Source organism: Galeopterus variegatus, unplaced genomic scaffold, assembly GCF_000696425.1.
Source record: "Galeopterus variegatus unplaced genomic scaffold, G_variegatus-3.0.2 Scaffold972, whole genome shotgun sequence".
Lineage (NCBI taxonomy): Eukaryota > Metazoa > Chordata > Mammalia > Dermoptera > Cynocephalidae > Galeopterus > Galeopterus variegatus.
In genome coordinates, this window is record NW_007727083.1 from 112569 (window position 1) to 124873 (window position 12305).

Genomic DNA, 12305 nt, shown 5'->3' on the forward strand with positions numbered 1-12305 from the left:
ATGATAGGAACACAAAATATGGAAGAAAAAGGATGTAGCACAATGAGACAGGGCAGGAAGAGGCCAGTGTGCAGGAGGAGGAGGCGAGGGACTGTTCCCACTTCCAGGCAGCTGGAAAACGAGGAGCAGAAGTGGCGTGGTGACAGGTGGTTTAGATTCATGGGCCACCTGGGACCTTGCAATTCTCCTTCTAGATGGAGGAGGAGAGCAGGTAAAACAGGTTGCATACTGATTTCCAAGAGTTTAAGGGCATCTTAATGAGTTTTTATGATATCACAGTAAGAAACCCAAGAACAGGAATCCACCCTATTGTCACCCCTACCATACAAGGTTCCCAAGCCTGCTACATGCAAGGACTTAGCCAAGTGGAAACCTAGGTGCCTTTTCATCAAGAGATGTATGGACACCTACTAATCCTCAGTGCAGAGACGCCTTCAGGGATGGACAGAAGGAATGAAGCTTCAATCTGAGGATGGTGGAGGGCTGTTTATCCCTCTCCTGCACTTACATGACTCCAGGAATGAGTAGTACCTGTATTTTGTACCCTACATCCTCATCACACCCTAGTCCTGTCCTTGGCCAGCATTTTAACCTAGACAGTCTGTCTTCAGAGCTCAGGCTCTTACCCACTGTAATAGAACAGTGGCCACAGGTGGTATGTATAGTTTGGAGGGAAGGGGTGCAAGAGTAGGGCAGAGGTGCTAGAAGGAAGCCCAACCTCATTTCCTGAAGAGGCAGCAGGCTCTGGGGCACTGCTCACTCCTGCCCCATAAGGGAAGGAGGGCTTCCTTGGCTCTGAGCTGGTTCTCCAACCATCACCCCCATCACTCAGCCCCCACCTTTTACCACTCCTGCTTCCTTCATGTGTTGTGGTAACTAAGTCCTGATCACGGTTCCCTCCTTGTAGTCCTAAGGATTGGTGGGTGTGTCCTGCTGTAGGTTCTGGATATCCTGTGCTCCCTGTGTCTGTGCAATGGGGTTGCAGTGAGAGCCAACCAGAACCTGATCTGTGACAACCTGCTGCCCCAGAGAAACCTGCTCCTGCAGACACGACTGATTAACGATGTGACTAGGTAAGGCCACCACCGTCATTTCAAATGCCAAGCATGGTTCTGCCCATCTTGCCTGCAGGCAGGAAAGAAATGGCTGATCTGAACTCCGAAATCAGCCACCCATAGTTTCCATGGCAATGCAAGCACGTAAGACGAGACCCAGCAAATGTGTACTTTTCATGACTGGAGACTGTACTCCAGCCCCTTTAACAGAGATTCCGACTTTTCCCTTGAAGTGGCTGATGATGGAGTATATGTACCATTTGTAGGCTGAAGAAATTGGCTTGAAGTGGCTTACCATGTTTTATTTTAAACATTACTGCAGATCTTAAAACTTCTTCATTGTATATTTTTATTTTCATATGCCAGCTTTTTTTTTTTCCCTGAAATCTTCTAACAGAATGAATGTCCCAAGTTGGTTCTGTGGTTTTGTGTATCCTCTGGCACATGGCCACTTAGCCCAGAGCTGTATGTGAGGGCCAGATGAAGAACATGGACCCATGCAGGACCCCGAGCCTGCTGGCCCATACATGTGGTCACGTGTGAATCACAAGAACTCACCGTTCCAGGACGAGGCAGGCCTAAGGTTCTTTAGCTACCTTCTCCCTAGGCCTACACTCTCATCCACAACAGGAAAAGCATACCTTCCCTCTGCAGTGTAGAGTGGCCCACAGACCTGAGCTGTCACACAGACTTCCTTTCTTCGTGGTGCCAACCTTGTTTTTCCTTGCCCACCGAAAATAGGACATAGCCCCAGCCCAGGAACAGTGCATCTCTAAGAGTATGATTCCAGTCATAAAAGCTCTGAGTGGTTTGTCCCAAGTTTTTAACCACTTTGCTGGACACATTAAAACCTCCTGCCCATAACACGGCTGCCTGATAGTGAATTCTTAACGCTTTTAAGAGGCCATTGTTATTAATAATACTTAGGTGACAAAGCTGCTGTCACAAAAAGGAGGGCGCTTAAACCAATTTACCAGAAAGTGGAACTAGAGTAAGTAATTTCTTTCACTTACAGAAAGAAACAGAGGTTTGTAATCATACAACTCTGTATAACATTTTCGGCATTGTTGCCCATGGCTGGCACTCAGTAAACGTTGGTTGCCCTGAATGGGATATTAAAAGAGACACCCTTTATGTTTTATAATGGGATTAATATTGTCCTGATGCCCCCCACTGAGAACCTGATCAAGGCTCTAGGCTTTCTCTACTTTGAACAATGCAGAAAACATACAATTGCTCCTGCCCTGGTGTAGCTGGGCCAGTGCCTCCTATGGTCTGGTTCAACTTGCTTTCTCAGTTCTCACAAGTGTCTAGCTGCCACCTGTCCCATGTCCCATGTTTAATTTCAGTGTCCGGCCAAACATCTTCCTGGGAGTCGCTGAGGGCTCAGCGCAGTATAAGAAGTGGTACTTCGAGCTCATTATCGACCAGGTGGACCCCTTCCTAACAGCGGAGCCCACACACCTGCGGGTGGGCTGGGCCTCCTCCTCAGGCTATGCCCCGTACCCAGGAGGTGGAGAAGGATGGGGAGGTAATGGTGTTGGCGATGACCTGTACTCCTACGGCTTTGACGGACTCCACCTTTGGTCAGGTGAGTACCTTGCCAAAGCTTCGGCCCCTAATCTCTCACTGGAAATGATTGAGGCTCAGATTATTCAATCTGAAATTGTCCCTTTCAGTTGAAATGATACAGAGTCTCAGCTAATTAGATGGTTAGGTAGGATGAGCATCAGATTTAAATGAGAGTCACTTAAACCATGACTCTGATACTTCCTGGCCACATGGTCAGTGCAGATCACCTAACTTTTCTCAACCTCAGTGTCTGTATCTAATCCTTGTTGTATAAGATTGTTAGGACTTTATAAGAAGGAAGGAGAGACTCAGTGTTTATTTACTAGGCAGTGGGCTACATATTTTTTGTACATTTTTCTCTCATATTATCCTCACAGTGACCCCTTAAGGTAGAAAATATTGACCTCATATTACAGATGTGGAAATACAAAAATGTTTAAGTAATTTATTCTCAATCACACATGCAAGGATCCAGATCTGACTATGAGTTCATAATCTTGTCAACATAGACTGCTGTTCCATGATACAGTTTATAAATGTCTGGGATGGTTCCTGAGACATAACAGGTATCAATTTCTTTAAAAGAATTCAAGGCTGCCTTTCTTTTTTTTTTTTAGATAAATGTTGATGCTTTACCGATCATGTCCGTGGCCCGTGCTGTGGAGGAGTGGGTTGGTTCTGCTGGGGTGAAAATGCAAGACTAACTCTCAGGCTTTCACCCAAAATGAGTTGCACCCCTGCTGTCTATCGTCCCAATCATGTCTTTTCCGTATCTTTTGCAAAACTGCAATTGGAGACATTGTGTCCCTTATAGAAATCCCTTATGTAAGCATTGTGCTGCATGTCTCTTACGTAAGCAACAATGACACACATTCTTCTTTAACTCCATTACAAGGGAAAAGTTTGTTTCTATAAGACGAAGTTATATATTTTCTTTTGCTACTACATGACCCGTCACATTTTCCTTCTTCCTTACGCTTTGAGACTAACACATGATTGTCTGATGTAACGATTAAGTCAGCTCAGGTCCTGATGACATGCCTCTTGCAGGAGGTCTTTATTTTCAATTGGTCAATATGGGGTTTTCAAAAAATTGTTTGTGCTGTTTTACATTCAGTTTAAACATTATTTAAACTTTTAGAAATAATGTAAAATTACTTATATACTTACTCATTTTGGATCATCTGGGGAAAGTCCTTGTTTATGTTCTGTGTGTCCCAGGGGACACTGTGGCACAGACAAAAGCAGATGCAAAACAGCAGGATGGTGGGTTGGGTGAAGTGAAAGTCTTCTCGTGCTGTTCTCTATCTCCCCACTGAACCTCCCCAAATTCAGCATGAAAGGTGGATCTTCCTTCTTGGTTCTCATGGTCCCATCGTGGAGCCACCAAGTCTGGCTATGTCGTAGCCTTTACCTTCGCTTATCATCAGATGACAGCGGTCCTCAGAAAGATGTCTCTGGGGAAGGGATTTGGAAAGAAACAGTCCTTATGCTCACCCACATCTGCAGCTCTTGAGTCTGTAGGACTAAACCTGTGAGAGAATGAAGGGGATTGACTCGTGAAAATCATTTCCCCGCTGCCTGCTGGCTGCTGCTCACCTCTGCCATCTCGTCACCAAACCTGGGAGTGCTCTCTGGAACCCAGGTTACACCTAGATAGGAGTCTGCATGGAACTCGGTCAAGGATATGAAGTACACCTAGACCCTTAGGTGAAGCAAATTGGACTCTTGTTTCAAAGAGAAACTAATTATTCTCAAAGGAAAAAAATGATTTAGTCCTTTCCAGACTACAGCACTGCATGGGGCACTTGCTGTATCCCCGTATGCCTTTGTAGACGTTTAAGGAATGAACACATCAGTGAGTCAGAGGCTGAGAACGCACTCATGGTGTGTCCATAAAGAGCTTCTATCTGTGCATTTCATGACCTGAGCGTCCTATCTAATTGTGTATCATTCCAGGAGTGTACAGTGCACAGGCCTCCCCCTCATCCCTCCTGTCCTGTGTCCTCTGAAGGTAAGGAAGCTGGATGCTCCGGGCACATACCAGTCATCACTAGCAATGGTTTCTGTGATTGGATAAGGGGGAAGAGGGCTAGTGACTCAGCTTTTCAAGGAATGATTGTGGCTCTCTGAACATTACCCACACTTGGTAATATAATACCATACAGGTACATTCAAAGGACTTCATCCCTCAGTCTCTAGTGTCTGATAATATGTGGAGTGTAGCTACTGTCTACAAGATTTACACCTTTCATTCTCACTAAAACCCACAGCTTCCTTGGGTTTGGCATCATTCTCACTTCTCTACCAGCACATAAGGAACATATATCTTACAGAAGGTAGGTAGATAAGTCAGCATGTGCTCCAGCTGAAAAAACAAGGGCTCTGTTAATGACTCCTACCAGGATGGCATGCATTTCAGACTACCTGATGGAGAACTGAGATGCAATAACACTCCAACTTGTCACAGGAGTGACTGGAGGATGGTTAGGGTGAGATACTGGAAGCTGGTCATGATGATTTTACTCCTCTTCCTTGAAATGCCTTTAAATGCCCAGGTCCATTAAGTTTAAAATTATCAGTGTTAGAGCTACCATATGATCCAGCAATCCCACTACTGGGTATATGTCCAAAGGACCGGAAATCATCATGAAGGGATACCTGCACTCCCATGTTCATTGCAGCTCTATTTACAATAGGCAAAATATGGAACCAACCTAAGCATCCATCAGCAGATGACTGGATAAAGAAAATGTGCTATATATGCACAATGGAATACTACTCAGCCATGAAAACAAATGAAATTCCACCATTTGCAGCAACATGGATGAGCCTGGAGAAAATTGTGTTAAGCAAAACAAGCCAGACAAAGAAACAGAAATACCGCATGTTCTCACTCATAACTGGTTGCCCGGAAGGAAGGAAGGGAAGGAGGGGGGAAGGAGAGGGGGAAGGAAGAAGGAAGGAATGAAGGAAAGAAAGAAAGAAAAGACCACAGCAATACGTTGAACTTTCAGAAGGAGAGAACAAACCTAAGGATACTAGAGATGGGGGGAGGGAGGAGGGGATTTGGGAAGTGATAGGTCAGGCAAAGGGCATAAAGAAATACGATTTGTAAGAACATGCTAATAATAAAGTTTTTTAAAAAAGACTTTGGTGTCTTTTCTTCCAGATGGTTTCCTATGTCTGACGTGTATAATTATGGAAATAAATATGCACACTTAACATAGAAAAAATTATCCATGTGCATATATTAAGCCACTGCCTTGAACTGGTCTTTAACATTCTTTTTAAAGTAGAATAGATGTTGCAGTAGTTGGAAAGAATTTCAGTGCCCCTAACACTTTGTCAGTGGAGTAAAGAAAAACAGCATGGCTTTGGAGTTACACCTGGGTTTGAATCCTGGCTCTGCCGCTTACTGGTTTTTTGACATTGGGCAAATTGTATAATTGCCTCGGGTAAGATGAAGATAATATAAGGCTCTTGTGAAATTTAAATGAGATAAGAAGTATGAAGTCCCTGACACACACTAAATACACAGGGAAAATGATTTCCCTTCCCTCATTGTCTGTGAAATCCTCTGTGGTTGTAAAGACCAAATCCAGAGTCCCAGGCACTTCACTCAAGACTACGAGAGTAGCCCAGTCAGAGCCTCCCCATAATACCAAAGGGGACAGAGAACCCAGGTCCCATGCTGAATGGGAAAAAAAGTTTCAAAGTGACATCCTGGGAGTATGAATGAGCTTTTCTTCTCTGTTTAGGGAGGAGGGTATATTTAATAGATCTTTTTACCTATGGAAGTCATTTTCAGGCGTGAGCTGTGGAAACGTCCCCTCCTCAGCCCTGCCTAGCTCTTCCTACAGAATCCTGCGTCAGGTCAGTCACAGTGATTTTCCTTTTGGAGAAATGGCTCTCTTTTTTTGCAATGGCATCATTTTCCCTCTCCAGACGTAGCCTCCAAGGAAATAATACCTCCACTTTCTTTTTTTTTTTTTTTTCTTTTTTTGTCTTTTTTACTGACCAGTAACGCGATCGCAACCCTCAGTGTCGCGCCCGTACCAGGGACCGGCAACGGGATGGCAATCCTCGGTTTTGCGCCCGTACCACGCTCAGCCAGTGAGCGGGAACCGGTCTCCATATGGGATCCGAACCCTCGGTGGGAGCGCCGCCGCACTCCCAAGCGGTGCACTCTCCAGCGTACCACCGGGCCGGCCCCACTTTCTTTATAACCACTTTTACTCCTGCAGAATTGGAAAAAGCAGAGGAATTGACCATCCCAAGAAATGAGTGATACAGAAGTGAATGAATGGAGGAAAACTGTGTTTCCTGATTTATTAAGACTACTGACTCATCAAGATAATTTAGCCCTGCAGTCATATTTGCACAAGGGGACTTTACCTATATCCTTACAAGGATGAGTCCCAGAGTACTGGTTCGTCTCTCAAAACACACCCCACTGTGACTCAAACCTTTCTAAACCCAGTGCAGTGTGGAGAAGATCCAAGGAGTAGCTGTGGAACAGCAGCATTTTTATGTCTTTGGGTCCTCTCTCATTCTAAATGCCTAAATATTTGTATTTATATTATATTACGTGTTTATACCAAACTCTTTAGTGCCTGGGTCTGTGGAAATGCTGAGCATCGCTATTTCCAGTTGCCTACATTACTGATCAGAAGAGGCTAAATCCTGCAGTAAAATATCCTTATGTTGTTTGAAGATGTGCCACATATGATTAAGTGGCCTTTATCTTAAAATGCAGGGTTTGGAATGGGCATTCTGAGCTTCCTGGGCCCTTCACATGGGCCGGAGCCTCTAAATCAGGAGACTTTTTTCTTCGGATTTGCAGAGGCAACAAGACTTCCAAAAGAGTTGAGGCTTAAAAAGATCTTGAAAAGCAGTTGAGGCTGCTTGTAGAAAAACTCTCTGAAACAAGTTTGCTTTTTTATCCAACAGCATCACATTTCTGTTGATTGTTCTAAAACGGTCACATATATTAAACACATTTGAAAGCATATATTTTTGAGCACTGTCTTTCAGAAAAGGGAGTAGATTTTAAATCACTTTTTGGACTCAGCCCTCAATGCTACAATTTTCCATATTATTTTTTCCTAATATTACAAAAGGTGTAGTATTCCTACCATGATCTGGTAAGCTTTTCTAATATTAGCATGATAATGAAGGTTTCTGGAGTTACAAAACCAAAAGCAGTAATAAAAGCATTTGCTGTGGGTTGCAGTGTGTCAGGTACTCTTCTCGTCACTCTATGAGACAATTCATTCAAAACTCACAGCAACCCTAGGAGAGAGAATATTATTATTCCCATTTGACAGGTAGGAAACTTGAGTGCACAAAGGTACATTACTCATCTGACGTCACGCAGTTAGTAAATGGCAGAGCCAAGACTCAAGCCAGACAGTCTAGTTCTAGAAACTGCTTAACTGCTGCACTGCACTGCCTCTTGAGTGGTGTGCAGGACATCAGTTATTTGTTTCATCAAAATCAGAGGAATAGTAATGGTACCTTACAAACAGTTCTCTTCACAACATCATTGTGATCAACTCATTTTATAGATGGGGAAGCTGAGCCTCTGGCAAAATCACAGGCCCACATTCATGTAGCAGGCAGAAAGCTGATTTCAACTCAGCCCTGCATGATTCTAAGGCACCTCCCATCCTCCTGTGCCACTCATAATAGAGCAATTGGAAGGATCTGCATCTTATTTAAATGTGGGGTGCAGGACACTTTTGAATCATTTGGAGCCTTGCAAGTCTTCACAGGGGTGGAGATTGCTTTCTCCAGACGGGGACAGATTTACAAAACTGCACAAAAGCAATCCTACAATTCCATCATCTTCCAGTTTCAAACTTCACACTATTCACATTTAAAAATGAAATATACTTATCAGATGACCTTATGCAACTTGAATATTATATGAAATGAGCTCTTTTATTCAAATAGGCCGCCTATTACGTGCTTCCCATCCAATGATTTTCAACAGTCTCCCTTTAGTTTTTAGATAATATTAGCCCTAACTCTGTGTTCTCTATTGTATGTGCTTTAAAAATAGGCTCAGCTTATGATTTCAATTTGCCTGTATGTGATCTTAGCAAGTGCTCCAAAGGAAACTTCTACCTGGAACCCAGTCTCTTAGAAGGAGGGCAGTAAAAGGTGGTGTCATTCACCATGAGAGTGTAATTGCTTGTCCTGGTTGTTGTCTTCGATAGAGAGAGCAAGCCAGGCAGGAGAACTTACCCCAGCCATCCTTCCTCTGGAAGGCACTTGACAGCTATGGTGCGGTGAAGGCTAAATAAAGCTGAGAACCCAGCTTCTGATGGCATCAAAGCATGGCTGTGGGTGAAGACCATCCCCCATGAAAGCTGCTCTTAGTGGCCAAGGCTCAGGTCAGCATGGAAGCCAGCAGAGAACTTAGAGAGGATGCTGGAGTCACAGTTCAACACTGGCAGTCTTGTCCTAGTTTATATGACTCTCAGAAGGGTAAAGAACCTTACAATTTGTATTTTGTCTAGCAAGGATCTGGATACTTTTAAAGGTAGCTGTACAACATAGCATTTTGACTATTTCCTGGTATTCTCAAATTCACAGAAGTCTGTTAGGATTTGTTCAAGTGACTACAGTGATATTTTCTGGAAGTTAAACTAATGAGAAAAAAGAAACGTTTTATGCAGGAAAGATTATTTTTTTAATGGGAAAATATGAAATCTTGAGATTTGACACAATTTTAGGATACTTTGCTGAGTTTTGGTATCATAGATTCCTTTCACAACAGACTTGAACAGAAGGAAAAAGATTCTGGGACTTGTGATATCTGAACATCATACAATGAGCTAGGAGAACTAAGTCTTCTCAGATGGAGAAATTTGAAAGATGTCAAATGTACACACTCTTCAAGTTTGGCTCAGTTTTGTTTTTTTAAATAATTTTGACTACAATAAGGAACTTGTTTGTGATTCTCAGTAGTGAAACAAGGTATTAAAGTTACAAAAACAGAGTCTAAGGCCACCACAGGCTAATTTGCCAATATGCATTGTGTACTATGTGTGCAGTACACTCTTGCCGTGCAGGTGGTCACATTCCTGTCTAGCATTAGTGCATTTCTGTTGCTTATAAATACCTGAAAATGGGGGATTTATAAAGAAAACAAAATTTATTGCTTACAGTTTCTAAGGCTGGGAAGTCCAAAGTCCAGGGAACACACCTGGTGAAGGTCTTGGTCGTGGCAACAGTGACCCAGGAGCCTCACATAGCAGAAATGGTGGAGCAGAGAGACAGACTCTCACATGCTCTCCTTTTAAAACTCTCAGAACCACACCCATGACCACCATTATTAATCATTCATTAGCCATGGTCCTACAACCTAATCAACTCTTCAAGGCCCCACCTTTGAATTACCATAATAGGATTTTCTACCCTCAACAGTTACAATGGGGATTAAGCTTCAGTGACTTAAAACTTGGGGAAACAATTCAGTCTGCATCCCTGCACCACCACATCTCCCTCTCAGCCTTCATCAGTCCCCACATTCCAGTCTCACTCTAGCCATTCTGCAAATATGTCATACAGTCTTTTGCTCTTTTCTCTTTCATTTATATAGTGACCCTTTCATTCTCCACGTCTCTACTTGGCCCATGCTCCCAGGCAGACCTGGCACCTTCCTCTACCTCTGGAAGGCAACACATGTACACCTTCATTCTGACATTTCTCATACTGTATTGTGATTTTTTATTTGAATGTCCATTTTCCACCAGACTGTGGACTTCTTAGGGCAGGGACTGAGTCTTCTGTCTTTGGTCCCCAGCCTCAGGCATAGTACAGACACTATGCTCTGTAGCACAGAGTAGAGCCTCATTGCTGTTTGTGGAAGGGTGGGAAGGAATGCATTAAGGCTTTGTCAGTCACCCAAAAAAGTTAAAGGAGGACACCTAATAATTTTTTAATTAAAGAGAGTACAGTAATTTCACTATTTTAAAATCCACCACTTAGTGTAGAATCTATTACTAGAATAACAATAACCATTGAAAACATTAAATAGCTCCAAACTGAGATTAGAAATATTACCTACCAAAAGCATGTACAAAATTCATAATAACTCACATATCCATTAGGAGGGGATTTTTTAAAATTACTTTTTCATGGCATATTATGAAGCCATTAAAACCCAGTTTCTAATGAATATTATGCAGTAAAATGTTTATGATATTAGTAGAAAAACAAGCTACAAACCTACAATATCTGAGTTTGTTTTTATGGAGTTCTATTTTGTCTTTTTTATTCTTTTCTATATAAATTATGAACACTTATAATGAACATGTATTACTTCTGTAATCAAAAACAAGATGTCATTTCATCTTTTGCCTGAAACCCTATGTGAACACCTAACTTCTGCCATTTGTTGCTCTCTTCCCAGTAGAAAAATAAATCTGATAGAGGAATGGGTGAGATGGTTATGATCATTTACTTTGAGAATTTCCAGAATAGGATGATGTGAGATAGAAAAATGGAGATATGATTTTCTCACTACTTTAAGTTGGGAAATGTTAAATCACCTTATGAAAGAGGTCAAAAGTGTTTTTCTAAAATCAACAATATATAGTAAAACTGACATTGTTTTTCCATGTTTATGTGAAATAATAAAGTTTTTTAAAACAAACAGGCAAACTTTGCTGCACAATTTAATGGTGTGATGGCCTTGCCACTCTTCACTTTGATGGCTTCTGAATCAGGTACTAGAGTGGCCGTATCTTTTCAAGAAAAGAGAAGAAAGCCAGGTCTTCGGGCACCTGTGACTAAGCAGACACACAGGGCCTACACCCAGCAAAGTAGTCTGTCTGTTACTTCAGACATCAAGCCAGAGTCTGAGCACACGTTGAACAGGTTGAGTTCTTAGTTCTCATTCTTTGCCGCTCGAGAGTTTCCCCTAAGACTCATCTCAGGCCAGGTGTCTGCTCACTTGCCAGCCTAGGAAATCATTTCTCATGCTCATCTCACCCAGGGAAGCAAAGTCACATTTCAAATGCAGTGGCATATTCAGACCTTCTGTGTTCCTGTCATGCCTGTCCACCTCCCACTGGTGGCCTCTGAGCATTTCCTCCAGCCAGGTAAGTGCCTCCGAGTCCCACAGCCCTCCTGTCCTTTACTCACCAGGCCGGATACCCAGAGCTGTGGCCTCCATCCACCAGCACCTCCTGAAATCAGATGACGTGGTGAGCTGCTGCCTCGACCTCGGGGTACCCAGCATCTCTTTCCGCATCAATGGGCAGCCTGTGCAAGGGATGTTTGAGAACTTCAACACAGATGGGCTCTTCTTCCCTGTGCTGAGCTTTTCAGCAGGTGTCAAGTAAGTTATGGCTGTGATTTCATGGAGGGTGGTCATCACCCCACTTCCCCGCCACCTATGTGAGCTGAGGAGCTTGTGATCTCCTTCAGGACTTCGGCATCATGAGTCACACTCCCCCAAGAAAGTGATGGTAAAAGGGTGAGAGCCAACCAGGGTCACTCACTTCACATGTACTTGTTGAACACGTGCCTCCCTCCAGCTGTGTTATGTACTCAGGTAAATAGGAAGATAAATAAGACAAATCCTGTGTAGAAAATTACTTTAATAATCTTAAAAGGGTTACACACTCATTATAAAAAAGTTGAAAGACATAGTTATCAATA

At 43.0% G+C, this 12305-nt stretch overlaps 1 protein-coding gene across 1 annotated transcript in view; it reads left to right on the top strand.

Annotated features, from left to right (window-relative positions):
* The window catches only part of LOC103591462 (ryanodine receptor 3-like), a gene marked incomplete at its 5' end in the record, with an annotated part of 105580 nt that extends 93594 nt beyond the window's left edge, over positions 1-11986 (top strand). The window contains 3 exons of the mRNA XM_008573924.1: positions 940-1073; positions 2405-2646; positions 11790-11986. Coding sequence (XP_008572146.1) covers positions 940-1073; positions 2405-2646; positions 11790-11986 — 573 coding nt within the window. The remainder of the gene's footprint in view (positions 1-939; positions 1074-2404; positions 2647-11789) is intronic.
* Between the last annotated feature and the right edge of the window lie 319 nt (positions 11987-12305).